The sequence below is a fragment of the Engraulis encrasicolus genome, chromosome 19 (assembly GCF_034702125.1).
Source record: "Engraulis encrasicolus isolate BLACKSEA-1 chromosome 19, IST_EnEncr_1.0, whole genome shotgun sequence".
Taxonomy (NCBI): domain Eukaryota; kingdom Metazoa; phylum Chordata; class Actinopteri; order Clupeiformes; family Engraulidae; genus Engraulis; species Engraulis encrasicolus.
Window position 1 is genome coordinate 26,131,433 of NC_085875.1, and position 21,814 is coordinate 26,153,246.

General features: G+C 41.7%; 1 protein-coding gene across 1 annotated transcript; it reads left to right on the plus strand.

The window, feature by feature from the left end:
- Positions 1-4,832: 4,832 nt before the first annotated feature.
- Positions 4,833-20,702, plus strand: galcb (galactosylceramidase b). Its single transcript, XM_063224105.1, has 17 exons — positions 4,833-5,004; positions 5,170-5,238; positions 5,413-5,476; positions 5,755-5,868; positions 6,318-6,457; positions 6,773-6,811; positions 8,682-8,812; positions 10,450-10,605; positions 11,399-11,523; positions 12,403-12,530; positions 12,754-12,843; positions 13,445-13,534; positions 14,477-14,621; positions 15,843-16,023; positions 16,171-16,334; positions 19,040-19,116; positions 19,632-20,702. The coding sequence occupies exons 1-17, from the start codon at positions 4,870-4,872 to the stop codon at positions 19,776-19,778; spliced, it is 1,995 nt and encodes a 664-aa protein (XP_063080175.1). The 5' UTR covers positions 4,833-4,869; the 3' UTR covers positions 19,779-20,702.
- The last annotated feature ends 1,112 nt before the right edge of the window (positions 20,703-21,814 follow it).

The window sequence follows — 21,814 nt, forward strand, 5'->3', positions numbered from 1 at the left end:
AACGGCTTGGCTTGCGGCAGCCTCTGCGACAGCTTCTTGGTGCTTCAAGGAAGATGCATGTGAGCACTCTGAGGGACCCTTCAGAAAGGAAGTGACAGAGTCCAATTCACTTAGAGTGGAGTTCCAAAGAGAGCCAGCTTCCGGCCAATCTGGCTCATCTTCATGTGGGCGCTTCCCGTCTAGGTAAGCCGTGACCTTGGCAACGATGAAATCTGAAACTTGTGTGCAGATGTCTACTCTTCGACGCGTGTCTTGGTCTGGAGTTGAGACTCTGCGCAGGTCTTCATAGACACGGTGAACATCTCCTGAAAGGCCCTTGACATCATGAAGGATATCTTGCAGTAGACACTCTGAAAACGCTTCTGTTGTCTCTGATAGTGCCTTCTTGGAGAGTTTTACATTTGTTCGCCATTTGTTGTAAGTGTAATTGAATCTTTGTTGGAGTGTTTTAATTTTCTCCTCTTGCATAGCTTTTCCCTTCTCTGTCAGGGTACGGGTACGCTCGCTGTGTCTCTGCGGCTGTTCTTCTTCTGCTGGCTGGGATTCTGCTGGCTGGGATTCTGCTGGCCTTGCATCATCCATTGGAAGACGTTCAGGGATTTCACTTCCATCACCAGCTTGCCTTACCTGAAGTGTTAACTCACTAAACTCTGCCATAGCTAGCCTGTAGTAAATGTAAACTGAATTGTCAACTTAAATACTTAGTGTAAATAAAGAATGTATACGCACTGTATGCTGTACTATGTGAATGTAAATAAAGTGTATGTAAATGTAAACACCTACTCTGATGTGTCTTGCGCGTCGTTAAGCTGAAATAAAATATGTATGCTGAAATACTTCAATAATTAAAAATACTCTGCACTCTTCTTCTGACTACTAATGCACTAAAATGGCTCAATATTCATAAATAAACCCAAATATAGCATTAAATTAAAAATCAGAAGGTAAATAAGCTTCAATGTTAATTACCAAAAATACCTTTTAAAATGGCAGGTGAGGTCTTCCGTATGAAATACTTTCAAAACTTAAAACAAAAGCATAAACAGAAATATGTACATATTTAACCTTAACTTCAATCATGAGCTTCAGTAAGCTTAACCTTAAATGCAGACTCAAATGTAAACAAGACAGGAATAGCATCATTGCAACACAACACACCATGAAATCAGCATCACTTAGCTTAAACCTTTGAAAAGAATCCTTGAAAAGACGTTTCTTGCATGTGCCCTTTAAGTCCACTCTTGTTAGTGTTCTTCTTGGTGGCTTCGCCTTGAAACAGTCTCTGATTCAGTTCGTGGCTTTCCTTTCGACAGTCTATTCGAGAGGTCGTGTGTGCGTTTCACTTATCTGCGTGTCCCCGAACGCTGCAGTGTTCCATGCCCACGAGCTGGGCGCGTGATCGATGAGCTTGAGAACAACGGCTGCGATGAACACTGGTGACTGGACACGAGCAGGCTGCGTGGTCTTGCTTCGCGCCCGTCTTGGGAAAGATTCACCTCCGACGCCGATGAACAGTCCCGAGTTTTCACTGTAACTCCTCTCAAAGCACGGCGAGACGCAGGATTTCTTTTAACGGGTTTTATTTCTTGCAGGCAATCTTGTAAGGCCTCCCAAAACCGTGAAAACTAAAACACACAATACAAAGCATTAGAATGGCGGCAGCTAAAACGCTACACAACCAGACAGTTATAAATGAATAAACAAAATGACAAACAAAACAAACCTCGTTGGCTGCGTGCCTAAATAGAGAGAAAGTAAAGTCCTTGGTGACTTAGGTCCTTGTCCTTGACAGTTGTGAAGTTGAGTTAAACGTCCTTATTGACAACTTTAGCGAGAGCGCTGATCTTCGTGGCTGCTTCTTGAAGTGGTAATGTCTTTTTCTGCCGTTTAGCTGGCAACGTTAGGGGTGTTACGTCACACGCACGCAGATTGAGGTTATCAAAATAAAAGTTTGCTCTTAAAACACAAGTAAGTATTACACAAATAACCAAATAAAATCATTATAAACATATTAAAGCCTTTGCATGAAAAACACTTATAAAATAATGCTTGCAACCGTTACATGGTGCGTCATTTGCAGACATCCCGATCTTCCAAAGAGCCGCCAAACCAAAGATTCTCTAGAACCTATTCTAAAGAAGAACACACAGACGCAAGACAGACCAAAATCCAGGAACCCACTACCCCTGTGTTCTGTTGCCAAAATCACTCGTGATGAATTGTTCATCTTTGAGACATGTACCCATTGCTATGTAGTCATTCAAAACATTCTCACTATTTGCAGGTTAAACTTAGGCTACGCCTGAAATGTGAAGTGAAACACTGTAAAACACATGCATTATGCAACCGATCTATTTTTCAAACAACTCATCTTGACAATGTGCCTACTCCGCTGTCATTTTGACATTTAAATAGCCTTGAGGGAGTTTTTTCAAACTCTTCATAGAGGAAAGTAAACACAAAACGTGATGAGCACGGGCACATAGTTTAATGTGCTCAAAATCTTTTAAAAGAATAGATCTACTACATCTGAGTCTGTCTAGATAAGCGCACCCATCCTTAGCCGAACTTCAAAGCATGAGGGGCAAGTAGTAACAACAATCGCGCAGGCAAAATCAAATAGACCCAAGTCAACATGCCGCGGCGGGCAACTTTAACAATCAAATTTCCTTACCTTAAAATGCTGTCTTGATTACAGTGCTTCTCGCAATTATTCACACGGTTTGACATATCCAACCCAGCTAGCAAACTGCTAACATTGTTTTGCTTGTTGTTTCCCATTCCGCCTCCAGCAGGCTAGGCAATGTCATCATGACATTTTTGCATTACCCACATCCAGAAATATGTCATACGTGGATGGGTTACTTCTGTTGTTTTAACTATTAGGACATTATAACAAATCAATATGTATTATTATCATTAATCATTATTATTTTACTGTTGAGGGAGATATCGCGCGCTAGTAGGATGAGTGACGTACACAAAGCTACGGTGTGCCTTTGAGGACAAACTGCTTGCTTTACCCACAGATTGTCACATGCCGATGTCATTAGTGCCAGATGACTAAAATGCAAGCAAAACCAAAATACATGTTCCCCATTTTAATTGTATTGATGTTAGGTTGCACGTATAATTTAAAAAAGGACATTGAAACAGTCCAAATGCAATAGTTTAAAGTGTGTTATATATTTTTTTGGTCCTGTGTTGGGTGCTGGGGCACCAGTGGCCACTAGGGGGGGCACTGCCTACAAATGCCCCCCCATAGCGCCGACGCTGTCTCTCTCTCTAGTTGGCATTGCAGGTTGGAGAACAGCTGTTATATGTTCAGGACCTGGCCTGTGCTGAATGCCTTTATAGAAGATGCTTTGAAGATGCTTACCATCAACTCACTTAAGTATGAAGCAATGCTGGTGGACAGCAGAACGTCCAATTTGTCAATGTGTCCAATGGCACGCAGAGCACAAGCCAAACATAACCATTCTGTGCGACCATTTAAGCCTGCAAAAAAACAAACGTTTTTTCCATCATTAACATCACAAATCTTACATTACCAAGAACCATTTTACCATCCAATAACCTGTCTCGATCAACAGGGAAACGATGTCTGGGAAATAGATTTGTTTTTAGCTAATCTAAAGTATTATCTACATATTTGAAACATTGCTATGAGCATTTCAATGATAATGATCTGCTGACAGATTTGGAGCACATGTTGACAAAGCTGTTATGCCAAAGCAATGAAAAAAATACACTGATTTAATTCAGTAAAATGTGTTTTGTGATACGTGGCTTGAAAATGCTGACAATAAAACAGCAAACTGATTTAGGGCGTTGGAGGTGCTCTCTACTGATTGTGAGTGGCATATGGTACACATCACATACCGGTATTTGGAGCAGTTTTCAGTAAGAAAAGACAGTAAGAAAACAACAATTGCATTTTCATGGACATACAAAGTCCTGTCATATAGGACAACACATACGGTAGACTGATTCTGCGTCTGATTTCACCTTTTTATGCAGGCTATTGCACCCCTGATCTGTTAATCTACGGTTTCTCAACAAGGGCTCTACAGCCCCCCAGGGAGACCTCGGGGAGCTTTGAGAAAGGGGGACGCTCAGTAGTAAATGGAGGGTCTTAGTCTTATTTCATTTTTTAATAAGGAGGGTGTTGGCATGCTTGTGATGAGGTCAAAGGATGTTGGCAAATGGTAAGGTGTAGGAGTGTTTGTTCTGAAATGTTGAACCACCAATGAATGCTTTCATGGGAAAGTTGTCATCTGTGCCAGTGCGCACAGAGCAGGGTTGCAACGACGTCAAAGCATAAGGGCATAATTGTCTGTTTTTTTTCCTCTGAAGACACTTACAGAATAGTCATAACCAAGCCATGGCCTGAGTGAGTATAAGTAGGCCTACATAGGCTACATCAGTTATCTTTGCTGATACCAAAATATATTTTACTTTACAAAAGTAAAGCTTGTGCTATAAAAAAAATGTGCAGTCCCACCCAGCACACCACAACCACAAGCTCTGTAATACAAATTTTGAACATGCATAAATTGGTTTCATGCTGAAGGTAGAAACAGAGATTATAGAGAGTAGGCCTATATTCCGAAATACTCGTTGTGGGCGTGGCTTCCTACCACTGCGCATTTCTGCCGTCAAAATAAAAGTACAATATCACCACATTTCTACCAGAGAGAGTAGAGAGATACTACTACTCTCTCTGGTAGAAATGTGGTGATATTGTGCTTTTATTTTGACGGCAGAAATGCGCAGTGGTAAGAAGCCACGCCCACAATGAGTATTTCGGAAGCTCTTCCAGCAGAGCACCTGATCACTTTTCTACATGGACAGTGGAGCGGTGTGAGGATGCGTTGTAAACTAGTTGTAATCTATGGTCTGCTTTTCCTTTTCTGTCTTTCTCTTTGTGATGACTACACACTAGATGATAAACCAGGATTGGGAAGAACGTTTGACGGCATTGGTGGTTTAAGTGGCGGAGGGGTAGGCTAATGTTTCCTTGTTTCGAAATTTCTCTGCAGAAGTGTCAGTTGTGTGACAAGGCAATTTTACGAGCAGATCCATTTACATAGTAATGTAAATGTTATTACATCTGTATAAACGTCCTATTGACTAGACGTCTATGTTGCTCTTGGATATCCTTTTTAGGCAACCTCGCGACTACTTGTGAACTATGCTGAGCCATTCCGTAGTCAGATCCTGGACTACCTCTTCAAGGTAGGGGTTGGATATGGGTCAGTTACAGTCTCTTATCACAGTTGTAAAGTCATTCATTCGTGTTGTTTAGCCGCGTACGCGGTCATTCACTGTTATTCATTTCACTCATGTGAGCTTGCGACAATACTGTGATGTAGCCTATTGTCTTGATTTGTTGCTGAACTTGTTTTGCAGCCAAACTTTGGGGCCTCTCTTCATATTTTGAAAGTTGAAATTGGGGGTGATGCCCAGACTACAGGTAAACGTCCATAAACATTATTCCAACTTCCCACAAGTTTTTGATTGGTAGATTTGCTTTTCAAAACACTGCTCTACAGTCTCCATTGAGACAATAAACTTTATGTGATGAGCAAGTGTGCAAGAAAACAGTAGGTTGAGATCCCTGCATGACCCTATGTTTTCCAAACGCTAATTATCATGGTTTTGAGGGAAGGAATATAATCTAATATCATGTTGAGACATGTCATTACACTGTCATAAAACACATCTAATATTTGTTTCTGTGCCTGTGCTCAGATGGAACTGAGCCCTCTCACATGCACTATGAGGATGATGAGAACTACTTCAGGGGCTACGAGTGGTGGCTGATGAGGGAAGCCAAGAAGAGGAACCCCAACATCACACTCATAGGTCAGATACAGTATTTACCCCAACATCACACTCATAGGTCAGATACAGTATTTACCCCAACATCACACTCATAGGTCAGATACAGTATTATTTACCCCGACTTCACACTCATAGGTCAGATACGAAGTATTTCGGCTACCGCAACATCACACTCATAGGACGCATAGTCACCCTTCAAGGGCCTTGGTACAAACGTGGTTATCCCAACAGGTGAGGGAGACACACCAACGTCACATGGAACAGACATCCTTCCATACATCACACACATCATAGGTCAGACGATCACCCCTTCATCACATTCATAGGTGAGGGGACACACAACATTACATTACCTTACCCAACATTAACTGCAGCTATATTTGTCAGTCACGCAACTGTGTGTTTTACTGCTAAAGGTTTGAATGGTTTGGTCACTAATTATTACTAAAGCATAATTAATGTATCCCTAGGATTACCATGGGCCTTCCCAGGATGGATTGGGCAAGGAGAAAACTGGCCGTATGACTACCCTGATATAACAGCCAACTATGTAGTGTCCTGGATAGTTGGTGCAAAGCAGTATCACGACTTGGATATTCAATACGTCGGGGTGAGTGTTTTGTACATTAAATGCAAATCCTCTATTTTGATTAAATTGAAGTACACTGTGTGTTACCTTCAGTGATGGGTAAAATAGATTCATTACTGTAGTTACAATTTAATGCCACATATATTATTCCAAATGACCTGCTTTTACCTGACCAATGAAACCAGGTGATCAGTCAGACAGCCAATCACCTGGCTGAATTGGACATGGACAAAATCAAGTAATTTGGAATATCTGGCACAGGATTGTAACTAATGAATCCATTTTGCCCATCACTGGTTACCTTGTTCTCATTGTGTTTTCTTTGTTCACTAGTAGATATGGAATGAGAGGAATTTCAACAGCAAGTATATCAAGGTAAGAGGTGTTTGTGCTTCATGTGACTGATCTTGATACAGTATCTTAAACTATAATGTGAAACGTGCTAAATCATTATCAGGGTCCTATGCTACACAAATAAAGTAGATTTGAAAAGCAATGTTTTAGCTCCAGCTTTACTCAGGAATTTATGGAAAGGGAAGGCGAGACAGAGATAAAATATTCCCTGTGTATGTCTATGTCCTGGCATGGGAGAAACGTAATTTCAATTTCCTTGTATGACCTGTGCATATGAAGTATATACATACGTGTATATACATATTATGTATTCATATCTATGGTTGCATTATTTTTGGATGACTTGTGTCAGGGCCAAATGGAAGGTTGTGTGTACTAACAATGGTCGTTTGTCTTTTATTTATTTCCTTGTACATTACACGTTTCTTGTTTGTTTCTTTGTGGTCCTCAAGTATTCTGTTGTGTTTATCTGTTGTTAATTGTGAATCACAGTCCCTCATGTCCACTCAGAATTTCTCTCTTGAAGAGACAATAAAACATAATCCACCGTATTCTAATCTAATCTGATCGAAATTGACAGTAAGGGTCAAATGCTAGTTACAGTGTAGTAAATTAGGTGGTTGGTGTGTTGTTTTTAGAGATGCACCGGATCCTGATTTTTAGGATCCTGCCGGATCCGGAACCGGATACCGGATCCTACAAAAGGGTTGAAACATATAGTCTACTCGCACACGTGGGCCCTTTTTATTACGTTGGCTCAAACTATTTTTAAGACTCATTGACTTACTGCCACACTGCCTTCAACAGCCACTTCCAAAGGGCTTTCACTCCCTGCAGAGATTGGGGTTGTGAAAGACTGACTGGAAAGCCTAGGCTACGTAAAAAGTAGAGATGCCCCAGATTCTGATTTTTAGGTAACTGCCGGATACCGGATCCACTGCTTAAGATCCTGCCGGATTCGGATAGTCTGAAAAACCCTATTATCCTGCCGGATCCGGAACCGGATCTTGGATCCTGTACATCTCTAGTTGTTTTATCTTGTGATAAACTGATTTTTGTTAGACCACTGCTTCCAATTATACAGTATGGTACATGATTACCCGACCCTTTTAATCGGTTAAAACAGGGCTCCTGTGTAATGTTGTAGTAGTATAGTACTGTGGTGGTTAAGTCTTTTCAACGAGAGCGTATTATAGCCTTCCACTGACAGAATGGTGCACACAATACATTATGAGGCTATCTATCCCTTTACCACTCTCCTTGGTAGCTGCTTTAGTACTCCCTGGACAAAGCTGGAGTGGATGGGTTTAAGATCATCACCAGTGATAACCTGACCACTGTGTCCAATTACACATGACCAACCAACTGCCGGATCTGTTTATCTGTTTACCCCTCTCCTTGGTAGCTGGTACACCCTGGACAAAGCTGTTCTGGAACGGGCAAAGACCACTGTCCCAATTATGTATGGCTTTATCTGTTTATCTGTTTACTAGGGCTGCAACGATACACTCAACTCACGATTCGGTTTGTATCACGATTGTTGACCTACGGTTCGATATACTCCATAATTTCGGAAATGTATCTCATTTGAAGCTTGGAAGCACTATCACATCATATGGTTGTTTTCTGGACTGAAGGATAACAAAACTTTGAAAAGGCGTATTACGATACAGTATCATGACTCTGAGTGTCACGATTTCTCGATTCGATCCAATATTGTTACAGCCCTACTGTTCACCTCTCTCCTTGGTAGCTGCTCAGGTACACCCTGGACAAAGCTGTTTTGAATCTGTTCTGGAACTGCCAAAAATGATTGACAGTGATAACCTGACCACTGTCCCCAATTATGTATGGCTTTATCCGTTTATCTGTTTACCTCTCTCCTTGGTAGCTGCTCAGGTACACCCTGGACAAAGCTGGGCTGAACGGGGTGAAGATCATCGCCAGTGATAACCTGTGGGAGCCCATTACGTCCTCTGTGTTGCAGGACGTGGAGCTCAGCAATGCTGTAGACGTGATTGGGTATGGCTTCTCTTCTTCTTCCATCGATGGTTCCCTCAAAACAAAAGGATATAAATGGACCAAGTGCAATATCAGAGATGGTAACCTGGCCCCAAGTGCACACAGGTGCATGTAAAGTTGGTGTTACAAAGTGCAACATAGAAGGGACTCATCGAAACACAGAAAAAGGCTGAAATGGATATTTATTTACAAAGTCTAGGGGTAACAAAAATAAGGAGCCGCGCTCCTATCACAAACAAAAGGCTTTCAAAAACAGCAAAGGCCCCAGGCCAGTTAGTCAAAACGGAAAGCACAAGCCAAAGGCAAGGCAATAGGCAAAAATGTAAAAGGGCCAAAGCCATTGAGCTCTGCAGCCAGCGGGCATCAAAAGGGAAGTGGCGAAGCCAGATGTGCAGGAGGAGAACGAGAAGTCTCCAGCTACCACTTAAATAGGGCTCCACCCCCGGGCCACAGGTGCCACCAATAACCACTGCTGCAGAGAGGACCTGTCGTGGGCAGAGAACAAATGAAAGGGGGCGCCAGAACATAATCAAAAATTAAGGAGGGCAGCAAAATGAACTCCACCAGGTGGTAACAGTTGGATTGCAAAGAAGGTTTAATAGAATGTTTATTGCCCATATATCTATATACTATATATATATTAGGGGTGGTACAGTTCACAAAATTCACGGTTCGGTTCATATCACGGTGTCAAGCTCACGGTTTTCGGTTCTCTACGGTTCTTTTTTTTAGTTCATGATAAATGGTGCACTGGGAATATTAAACAATATTTATATAACTGCAGTTACAAAGTGATGATTTTTTGGGCAGTACATGAATTGCGGTTTGCCACGGATTGCACGGTTCGGTTCGGTATGTGTGTGAATTATACAGTTTCGGTTTTCGGTGCGGTTGGTGCCATCCCTAATATATATAGTCATTGACAAATCAATTGGATGGCTAAACACACAGACGGACATCCTTATTGCAATCTGGCTCTGCCATCCAGTCGCTCTAGGTACTCCCAGTCAAGATTGTTCTCCGTTGTGGTACCCAAGTGGTGGAACAGTCTCCCAGAGGCAGCAAGACTAAGCACCTCTCTTGCAGCCTTCAAGAAACAACTAAAGACATTCCTCTTCCGAGAGAATCTACTAGACTAATGATTGAACTGGCCTTGCCCCAGGGCAGAATCCTGATATGATGTTTAGTTTAGTTTAGTTTGTGAGTGTGTGTTTGTGTGTGTGTGTTCTCGTTATTTCCTCTATTAAAAAAAAAAACGAACCCCTCTTTGTAATTGCACTTGTTGTTCTGTATATCTCCTGTGCACTTTGTATTTGCTTGTGATGTTGGCTTGATTATGTCCTCTTCTGAAAGTCGCTTTGGTTATAAAGCGTCTGCCAAATGCAATGTAATGTAATGTAATGTAATGTAATACCTGCCCAACCCCCCCTGTGGGGGACCAGGTAATTAAACAAGCTGGAGTAAAATGATGCTGAAGAGATGCTGAGAGGAGGTCAAGAGTTTAGGGGTCCCACCTGCTTGCTGAATAAACAAATAGATGAAAAATCCCAAGTGATGCTATGATTCATATACTATGAGAAAAATGTATGATGTGATTGGCCACAGCCTGCTGTAATCCACGCGTTTTGTTTTCACAGGGCTCATTATCCGGGCACTAACACTGTAGCAGAGGCCTTGAAGAGTGGGAAGACCTTGTGGTCGTCAGAAGACTACAGCACCTTCAATGATGAAGTGGGCGGAGGGTGCTGGGCTCGCATCCTCAACCAGAACTACGTCAACGGCATGATGACAGCGTAAGAATAATGGCACACACAAATTCTGCCCTTCAAAGACTAAGATAAGATAAGATAAGGTAAAGCTTTATTGTCTGTAGCACATGAAACAGAAAATTGTCTTGGTGTGGCTCATCCACACAGACGTTAGAGACAAGACTTGACAAAACAGGACATAACAAGACAAGACAATACATACAGTATATGTTGAGGCTGGTCATTGTTCACTATGACGGCATACAAACTGTCAGAGGTGTCAAAAGTAAAAGTAGAAGTACATTTATGTTGTTAGTACAACACTTGTCATATGGAAGAGCGCAACACTTATGAAGGCCTAGTGCTGAAATGTCAACACACCAAAATATAAAGTAGTGAATCATGAAGAAGCAGTGTTGCACTCTTCCATATGACAACTGATGACTGAGTACCCTGAAATACTGCACCTACTGGAAAAGAAACTTTCAAGGTGTGTGGGCCCTCACAAGACTTTGTCTAGTAAGTACAACACTAGCACATTATACAGTAACTGGTTTACCAGTTTTTCCACTATACCTGATGAGGTGGATGGACACAAATTCGGAATCAGCTGTTCGTAAGATGGATGTTTTTTTGTTTTTTTTTAATGATTTTTTTTTAATCTACGTTTTTAGAACGTAAAGCAAAGTTTATATTCACAAGACAAAATTGGTGGTTATAAAATCAATTTCCAGTCATGACTCAATTTGATTTTAGGGCTGTATAGAAACGTCAAATATGTATGTGGGAGATTATAGTGACGTAACAGACTTTGTATGTTTCTTCTAAATGGCCTTAGAACCATCTCCTGGAACTTGGTGGCCAGTTACTATGAGAAGCTGCCTTTCGGACGAGACGGCCTGATGACAGCCGAGGAGCCATGGAGCGGACACTACGTAGTGGAGTCTCCCATATGGATTACAGGTAACCTGCTCCTCACTCCGTCACGGCAGAGACTGTCTGTATATAAGGAGACGGAACACTTCAGAAAGTGTCCATAGGAATGAATGGGGGCATTGGTTACGCTGATATGGCGCGTGCTTGCACATTTCCCTCCTGGCCAGCAACAAGAGCCAATTGCCTGCTGAGCTGCGCTGTCATTTATCCAATCATCTCGCCTCCTCGACTCGCCTGGTCTCGCTTACCTGAAACTGCGACCCTGAGGCTTAGCCAAGATGGCCGTCGAGTGAAAGGACTTATTCTAAATGACTTTGTTCACTCCCTCAGTCCATCGTATTATCCGCCAGTTACACAGGAGCTGCAATGCTAGCATTGGATCTCTCATTGCGTTTCCGGTCGTGCAGTGGAGTCCATACACTTCAGTGGTGAGAATTAACTCGGAACTAGCAGAATGAAATTCTGTGAGAGCATCAAAGTACAGGAAATGGCAGGCTTGATAAAGTAACTACTAGATGGTATCTATGCATGTTTGCATGCATGTATGGATGTATATATACATTATTGCTACCAAGCTAGAGAAATGTTGTGTAGGTATGTTGCCTTTATTCTGTGATTCTGTTCAAATTTAGTTTTATATGCTTTAGTACTTTTCATGGAATATTCACATACAAGTAGTTGCTTCGTTACAAAACTGTCAGATGTTGTAATGGAGATGTTAACTCCTTAGTGCAGTGCTGTCACCAAAATTGTAATGGCTAAGTCTTAATCTCTTACTTAAGGCTCTTTGTACTGTCATAGCACAGTATTTTCAGCAAGTAGTGAATAGGCCCGCCAGTGACCCCATCTGCAACAAGAGGCTATGATGTTGACAGGTGCTGCCTTCATATTGCTGTTTTTCTGCAGCTCACACCACCCAGTTCAGCCAGCCAGGGTGGAGCTACCTGCAGACTGTAGGTCACCTGAAGAGCGGAGGGAGCTATGTGGCTCTCACTGACCGCCACGGCAACCTCACTGTTGTCATAGAAACCATGGTGCGTTTCTTTTTTTTCCATGTCTATGGCCTTTTTACTTTGTTTTATTTTCTGAGGTGTAGTGTTTACTTCACCACTGTCATTTACTTGTACAATATCATTAAATAAAGTAAAAACATGAAATATAACTCATTACAAGCTTATACATGTTCGTGTGTGTTATGTTTGTCTTTCTTTTTCATTACTTTCTTTGTGTACTTATCATGTATTTGCCTCTGTACAGACTCATGATCACTCGGTTTGCGTCAGACCTCCACTCCCCTACTACAAAGTCACACCACAGACCGCCACATTCCACTTGAGTGGGTCATTTGTGAGTATTGCAAAGTTTTCTCTCCTAGTTAACCATGTCATGCAGGGCCTGTATTATAGGCTTGTTGTTATCAAAAGGGTAATGGCCAAAGCTTATTCTCACAAAGAAATAAAGCAATAAAGCAACTCATAAAGCAATATTGGCATGATGTTGCACTAAACAAAGGTGTAGGTCAGAGGGCTTCGGCGTTCCATTTAGTAGTGCCAAAGTGCTCTTTAGTTAGACATAAAGAGATGTTTGATGAAATCCAAGGCACTCTTCGTCTTCATTAAAAAGCTTTTAATTAAACGTTAGCTAAAAAGTTGCCAACATGTTTTGGCCACGCATTGGCCTTCATCATGGCTTTAAATGAACTAGCGACATTTGATTAAAAGCTTTTTAATGAAGACAGAGTGCCTTGGATTTCATCAAACATTGGCATGGTGTTGTTGAGTTTTTTTCAGCAAATGGTGAGCCGGTGATCCCGTCTGCTCCAAAAGGCTGTGACTAGTTTAAGGTGTTATGTTTGTACTGTTCTCTTGTCACTATTCAGCTGGTCTGGCCCACGGGGGTGACAGTGTTCACATGTGACAGTAACTCTCAATCCCCTTTATCTCTGCAGGCTTCCATATCACAGTTGCAGGTGTGGAAATCCCGCTTAGACTTCAAGACCGGGAAGCCTGTCTTCTTTCAGAAACTGGATCCAGTTAAGGTACTGCATTTTCACAAGGATGTACACTACAGTATGGTGAATGGACTCTCACACACTGATTGAGGTAGATCAGGGGTCAGGAACCTTTTTGTTGGAGAGAGCCATAAACGCCAATTTTTTTTAAAAGAAATTTTCATGAGAGCCATATCCTTTTAAAAAACTCTGAATACAATCAAAAGCATGTATTTCAATTAAGCCCAACAATTTTAGAGTGTACTGTCAAGTTATTGCTTTTATTGATTACAGGTAATAGGGTTGCCAACTGTCAACTTCATTATGACGAGGGTTTGGGAGAATTTTGTATTTCTTAGATGTAATTTCCTGCATTTTAACACTTTTGAACCTCCCTTGTCCCGTTTAACTCAATATGGAACCCATACTTTTATTTATAAATTCAGGACGATTCTGTATTTCAAGGGATGGTTTGTAACCCTAGATAAGTAAGAGCCATATACAGTTCCCAAAAGAGCCATATGTGGCTCTAGAGCCATAGGTTCCTGACCCCTGAGGTAGATGATGGAGTAGAACTGGCTAGTAAACATTTCAAGACAATATTACCACAATAATGTGCATAAGTGTTCATGAGTGAAAGCCCATCTGGAAAACCCCCATTGTCATTGTGACACAGCACTCCACAGAACACAGCGCTCAGTGCTCTGAACGAAATTGCATTTATGTCACCTCACCCGTGCTGTAAGGGTGCAGCCCCAAACGACGCTCCAAGGAAGCAGTGCAGCAGGACTACCATGCTGAGGCCAGGTACCTGAGTCATGGAGGAGGATGGGGAAAGCGCTGGTTAATTACTCCCCCCACCAACTTGCTACAATGTCTGATGCCCTTACCGGTTACCCATGACTGCCCTCATACTGGGCTCTGATGACTTTGAACAATGAGGACCGTTCCTAATAATATTTCATGCTGTTCATCATTGCCTCTGAGCAGGTTTCTGATGGCTCTTTCAGCTTGAGTCTGGATGTGGATGAGGTGTACACCCTGACCACCATCACTACCGCTCAGAAAGGGACACACCCCGACCCTCCCCCCTCTGCACCCTTCCCAAAGCTCTACAAGGATGACTTCAACGTCCGTAAGTCTGCTTCAAAGACTCCCACCTACAAAAATATATATTTACTAATGAATAAAACAAATCTATTCTAGGCTTTAGCTGTGGCTCAAATGGCTTCTGTACCATACTGTTACATTGGGGGCCTGGGCCTGATCCTTCCTCCTTCTCTCTCCTACTCATTTATTTTCGCACCCTCTGACTTTCCTGTTCGAATAGCGAAATCTTGAGACCCCCCAAAAAAGTATCTATTCTACTTTTATCCTCCTTTTCAGCCACGACTGAAACCTGTATCAAGAGTCCTACCTCGAATAGGGTTGTCACCTTAATAATAAATGTATCTACTCCGCATTTCCACACATCTCCTTCATAACCTCTCATCAGACCAGGAATAAAACTGTTTTAGGCGTATATGCCTGAAAAATTAATAGAACTTAATTAATACTCATACAAATTAAAGACCCATGTCATGCATAATTGATTGGAATTAATATGTGCATACATTTGCAAAGCTGGGCTGGGGGAAATCATTATCTCTTGTCAGTTCTGTTCATTTGTAATACAGTTTTGCAAGATTGCATTATGCAAGTATCGCGGAAACTATGTTGGAAGAGATGGCGGAAGAAACAGTAGTCATTTGATTTCGGAACTGGTGGAGGCCCAAGTCTTGTTTGCAAAATGGTCTGTGTGCTAGATACTGTCCTTCAGTGGTGTAGTCTACGTAGAACGCGGGTATACACAGTATACCCACTTCTAAATTTCAGGGATTTCAGTATACCCACTTAAAATTGATTGATCCATTGTTTTGAATAGCACAAATATATACAGTATACCCACTTCAAAAAAATCTCAAATATACAGTATACCCACCATTAAGAAGTAGACTACACCACTGCTGTACTTCTGAAAGTTGCAAATGTAACAATGTGAATCCTGCACATTGACTGTTCACAACCTTGTGTCCAAATGTCGGATAAGGTTTCTTAAACACTTGCATCAAAGCTTCATGATGTTGTCATTCATAATATAGCTAGAGACAGATTTACCTGTATTTTGTTTTTACCTCACAATGCATGTTTCAATATCAAACGGCAGTCTTCAGAGGATCTTGTTTGTGTGCTCTGCATCTATTATCAACCTGTCTTGACTCTCCAAAGTGTTGAATGCTCTTTCTGGATTTATATAAGAAAGAAATAGAAATATTGACACCCTATTTTTTACTGTTTATTGCCTTATCTCCTGCAGAAAAGCCTGCCTTCTCAGAGGCTCCGCACTTTGCTGACCAGACGGGCGTGTTTGAGTACTTCAACAACTTCAGTGACGCTGGCCCGCATGTTTACACCCTGCGCCAAGTGGTCACCCAGCGACCGGTCACCTGGGTAACAGATGCTGACCAGACCATCAGTGTCATTGGAGATTACTCATGGTACTTTTGTGTTTGAGTCAGTAGTATTGACATCATACAATTTGCATTTAAATAAACTTTCCTCATATTATTTTAGGAATAATGCGTGGAAAGATATACTGGTACATGTTATGGTTTTGCTTGTATGTCTGTTTCCTGTCTGTACAGGCACAATATGACGGTTACCTGTGACGTCTTTATGGAAAAGGCCAAAACTGGAGGTGCATTTATTGCTGCCAGGGCGGACAAAGGAGGCGGGCAGGTGCGCAACACCAAGGGCGTATTCTACTGGGTCTATGCTGACGGCACCTACAAAGTTTCCAGAGACATAAGTAGGTGTATGTTTTGTGGCAATTTCTATTAAATGAGTGCCGCACACTCCCAAGTTGTTGTCAACTAATTATGTAGTGTGACAAGTTGACAACGTGTCATCTGAAGTCAGTCAAGTCAGGTCAAGTGAAGTTAAGTCAAGTGTACTTTATTGTCAATTATCTGTGTAAGGTTAGCTGTGATGGAGTGACCATCACTAGGGTTGTGGGTGTCTTCTGACTGTCACGCCAACAAGCCTGGCTCTTTGGTGTAGCGGTCAGAGCCCCAGACAGTTTACTACCCCAGAAGGTGTGGGTAACTCTACTCCCCTTCAATACAAATGGTGTCAGAAGTGGGATGGCTACCGTGAGGCCATCGGAAGCGTACCCATTGTGTGTGAGCCGTAATTCCATGTGAGGGACCCCCAGGATTGGTGACCCCGGTGTGAGGGACCCCAGTGATGGGTGAAGCATTGATGATGGGGCACACTGGATGGGAGAAGCATGATGGGCAGTTGCATGAGGGACACCATGAGTGTGTGAAGCGCATGGGTGCACTTCACAAGGGGAAGGCAGGGTGATGGAGTGACCATCACTAGGGTTGTGGGTGTGTTCTGACCAGGGCTTCGAACCGGTTCAAGGAACGAAAACGAAAACCAGGAACTTTTTGTATTTTACAGGGAACAGAAACGAAACCGGAAACGTTATTATTTTTTATGTTCTGGAACGGGAACACTTATTTAAAAATAATGGTAACCGGTTAATACCGGTTAATACCGTTCCTCAAACAAACAAAAAAAGTCATTATTTGCCTGCGCACGTTACCATGGCGGCTGAGGTTCACGTCCTGTGTGACATCAGACATTCTCTGACTGAATGGAGAGAGAGCTGTAGATTACAAAGTCTTCACTCCACATCTTAATTAAGAGAAACCACTGTCATACGAAAGGACAGAGTTTGCATTGCATTATTGTAAGACATTGCAGGGAAGCGTGTGCAAAGCGCACCGACAATGTTCGGCGTAATTGGGCATCCATGGTCGCTTCAAATATGCACAAACTCACAATGTCCATCATAGTGCTCCCCGTTACCCAAGTCAGCATGGAGCGCACATTTTCATCATTGAGGTTTATTCTCTGCTTCTCCGCTTTGCCTGAATGACAAAATTCTGGAGGATATTCTTTTCATCCGCTTGAATAAACAGTTTTGAATTTAGGCTGACTCATTTGCACTTCTGTCTTTCTTGGTTAACGTCAGTGAGGCCTATGGGGAGTAATCAGCTGACAGGAACGAAATTAACCGTTCCGGGAACAATATTTTTTGGTTCTAACCGGTTCGAGAACGTCAATTTATTGGTGGAACTCAGAACCAGAAACGTTATAATTCCGTTTCTGTTTGGAACGGAACGTTTGGAAAAAAAATAACGGTTCAAAGCTCTGGTTCTGACTGTCACACTAACGAGCCTGGCTCTTTGGTTTAGTGGTCAGAGCCCCAGTTTACTACCCCAGAAGGTTGAGGTTCAAGCCCCAGCTGGGCAGTGGGCAACTCTACTCCCCTTCGCTACATTAGCACTATGCTATTTAAACATATAGATAGTACACTTCTAATAAACACACACACACATACACACACACACACACACACACACATACACACACACACACACACACACACACAATGTAACATGTGATTTTGACTACAATTTGTGTGTGTGTGGCGCTGTCATATTGTACCTGGGTAGACAAGGAATAGACAAACAAGCAGAATCATGACATGTACCAATTAGGGCTGTCAAAATGAACGCCTAATCATGATACATGTAATGCAGTGAATATTCACGATTCATTTTTTTTTGGCCAAACGACCTTCACACGTCACATATTAAATATTTTCGCCTACAACTCGGGAATGTGCAGCACTTCTTCCTTTTTATGGCAATTTCTTTCCACAACTTGTGGTTAAAGGAGAAGTCCAGTTTTTTTAACATTAAGGCCATTTTCTGAGTGGTCTGCAATGTTTTAGAGTCCCCCTCGCCGTTTATTTCATGTTTGCTGCAGTCTCTGTTATTTGGCTGATTTGGATTTGATCTCAACCAGCTTTAGAATGGCCGTCTATGGGCACCTGCAACTCTGTTCTTAAAATCACCTTTAACATTTGTTTTCAAGAATATGCAACTCACCAAGTGTTCAGCAGTATTCACTGGTGTTCCTTAAGAATTTTTGTAGCGAAATATGGCATCTGTCGTGTTTTATGTGTGTTTTATGTAGCAATTTGTAAATTAAGTTTCACTTTCACTTTCACTTTCTTTCACAAAATGGCAAATAAAAAATGACAGAAGCCATATTTCGCCTTGAAACTTGTTAGGGACAGCTAGTGAACACCCCTAACCACTTTGTGAGCTGTAGACTTTCGAAAACAAATGTTTAAGGTGATTTTAAGAACAGAGTTGCAGGTGCTCATAGACGGCCATTCTAAAGCTGGTTGAGATCAAATCCAAATCAGTCAAATAACAGAGACTGCAGCAAACATGAAATAAACGGTGAGGGGGACTCTAAAACATTGCAGACCACCCAGAAAATGGCCTTAATGTTAAAAAAACTGGACTTCTCCTTTAATGACTATAAACATAGCATTTGGTGTTGGTTGTTGTAGCTGTATTGCCATATAATTATTGGTTTGTATCATTAATCACTTGCGTACTGCATGTTATGTAACTTTTTGTTCAACAGAGGGGGAAACTGTCCTCGCTAAAGGCAAATCTGGGACATCATCGTATAGGTGGTACACATTGTCTCTCACCGTCAAGGTTTGTTCATTTCCATTTCAACAAATACACTTGCCATTTTACAAGGGTTCATCATATGTACTGCATATGGCCAACTATGCTTCATGATGCCTGCTAGTGATAATTTATGAACCGTTTCAAAGCCTGTAAAAGGTAAAAGCTTTGTAACTGACATGTTTCGGGTATTTTGCCTCTGCAGCCTTCATCAGAGGTGTCACATGGCGTTGGTTTGGCATCGTTTGTAATGGTTTATATGTGCTTTTCCATCCCACCTGATGTGATGGGATGGGGTGGTGATATGAAGACAACACACCAACATCACATGACACCTCTGATGAAGGCTACAGAGGCAAACACACTGATATTGAATATGATAATTATTTACCAAGTGTTTAGAGACACTGAGTAATGTAAGACAGAAAGACATCTCTGATTTAAATCATTCTCCATACTAAATTGACCACATTCACCAAATGTCCATGGCCCCATGCCCTGCGCTAATGTACTAATGTTGTGTTTGGGGTGGCTTTCCTCAGGAGGACAGGGCCGTAGGGATGCTGGACGGATCGACACTCTGGGAGGTCGGTCTGCTGTTTGGTCCAAAGACTGGCTGGGCCGCGATAGGGACCGCGTCATTCGAGCTAGCACAGTTCGACAATTTTTCCGTCGAGGCAGACCAGTAGTCACTACGGCAGACTCGCTCCACTTGATTGACTGTGACCTTGAATGAGACAAGCATTATATTGTGCCTTTTTTAATGCACACACTGTTTAATATACAGAGTTTTCAGTCCGGGTCCATTTTTGGTCCAGAATGTGACACGTTTTCCCCTCCACTGACTTGGTAATTTTTTTTACCTGAGTGCTAATAACGTTCAACTGAGTCAGAACTGCTGGGATCACATTTGTTGCAGGATTCATACATTCTGAACCTGGGATTGAAACCAACATTCTCCAAAGACTGTGCGTACTAGCTGTGCAATGACAAGAACTTGACAATATATAGGCTAAAATATGTATTACCCATGCCAATGAGAAGGCTACCGACAGTGTTGCCAGATGTACGATAATTATCGTATTTCTACGATCATTTTGTTCATTTTGTCTTCTGTATCATAAAAACATGAAGTACGATAATTTCAGTTGTCATTCAGTTCATTTAGATGCCTTGAAACAACAATTTGGGTGTTGTACGATAATTTTCTCCCAAAAATGATAATTTTGAGGTCTTGGTACGATAATTCAGCATTTTCCATCTGGCAACACTGGCTACCTACTACTGATGTTTCATTTTCACGTAAGATTCACTGAGCATGTAACACATTTTGGGTGTTGCATTTACACAGTTTGTGTAAAGCTGGTATGTATACTGGTGGAAGAGAAAAAAAATGATCATGATGCTAATGGTTTTTAACTTTGCACTGAGCTTGCTTTAAAATTACTTGAATCGAATGAAAGTTGTTAAAAAAAGTTGTATCTTTTGCATTGAAATTGTTAATGATTTTCACATTGTACGTAACAAAAACTTGAAGGTGAGTGTACTGTACAGTATTGTTTTCCTACTAATAAGTGAACTAAAAAAAACTATGTGAATAAACTTTGAAACAATTTCCCATTAAATATTTTTGAAAGAAAGAAAACTGTTGTTCCCCTTTCTTGTATGGGTTTGCATCTACGTGCATATGTACTTTTGGCAAAAAAGTGTTAATTTCTTCACATTAAAACATGTGGATTTACCAGTCGATACTGTAGACCCTATGCATGGCCGTAACCAGGAGTTTTAAATAAGGGAGGTCCATACATTTTTTTTAAAGGTGCACTGTGTATGATGCCCGGAGTAGGCTATCTGCAACTATGCTGCTCATTGAAACTGTCCTCTGCCAACGTTTTTTTCATGAATATTTGCTAAATAATTAACTAATATTTACTAGTAGGGCCTATGACCAAAATACAGTATGCTTTGCAGCTGAAAATATATATTTCTGCAAATTAAAATTAATTAATTACATTAATTGCCGAGTCAGGGACACACACTTGCACATACTCTTGGAAAGGGCAGAAAGAGACCTGTCCAATGGTGCCAGCCACACACTCACCCATAGGCCTACACCAAAAGCTACATAAATAAAAACATCAATTGAAATGTGCAAAAACGCAGGCTATGCCTTATAGGCGCCGAAACCGTGGGTGCTCCAGGGCCCGGGCACCCACGGGAATCTTGGGCACCCATCGAGCACCCACGGACAAATCCAAGCACTAAAGCAGTATTATTCACGAGAGAAGTTTAAAGATGAAATGGCGTTTGCATTTAACTGTCTTTTTGTAACGTAAGGTAGCCTATTATAATTTCTCATCTTGTAACGTAAACTAGCGTTAGGCTACTTCACGCGCCGATCCTTCTTTTCCTCTGTGGTGCGTTGCGTTGCTCTTCTACACAATCAGACAGTAACCATAGAAACATGGTTGGATTGACCATATGGCATACAGGGATTTTGCCCAATGGACTGTTCTCCCCTCAATCAGTCCTTATGATGATAGCAGACCTCTTCGAGATAGCAGATATTGTTTTAGCTAAAACATGTTGGGTGTTAAATTCAGAAAAGTTCCATTAGTGAAATGCCGTTGAAGGCTTCATTGTGTCGCTCTAACTGCCTCGTGGACTAATCTAGACTGAAAATGCCCGACATGAAATTTCAGAACCGTGCAGCGTCTATGCAGAC

Bases quoted from the DNA above. Each gene is read 5' to 3' on its own strand.
- galcb (XM_063224105.1), top strand. From the start codon at position 4,870: ATGCGTTGTAAACTAGTTGTAATCTATGGTCTGCTTTTCCTTTTCTGT. The intron at 5,005-5,169 runs GTAGGCTAATGT...TATCCTTTTTAG, and splicing joins GTGGTTTAAGTGGCGGAGGG to GCAACCTCGCGACTACTTGT. The intron at 12,531-12,753 runs GTGCGTTTCTTT...GCCTCTGTACAG, and splicing joins CTGTTGTCATAGAAACCATG to ACTCATGATCACTCGGTTTG.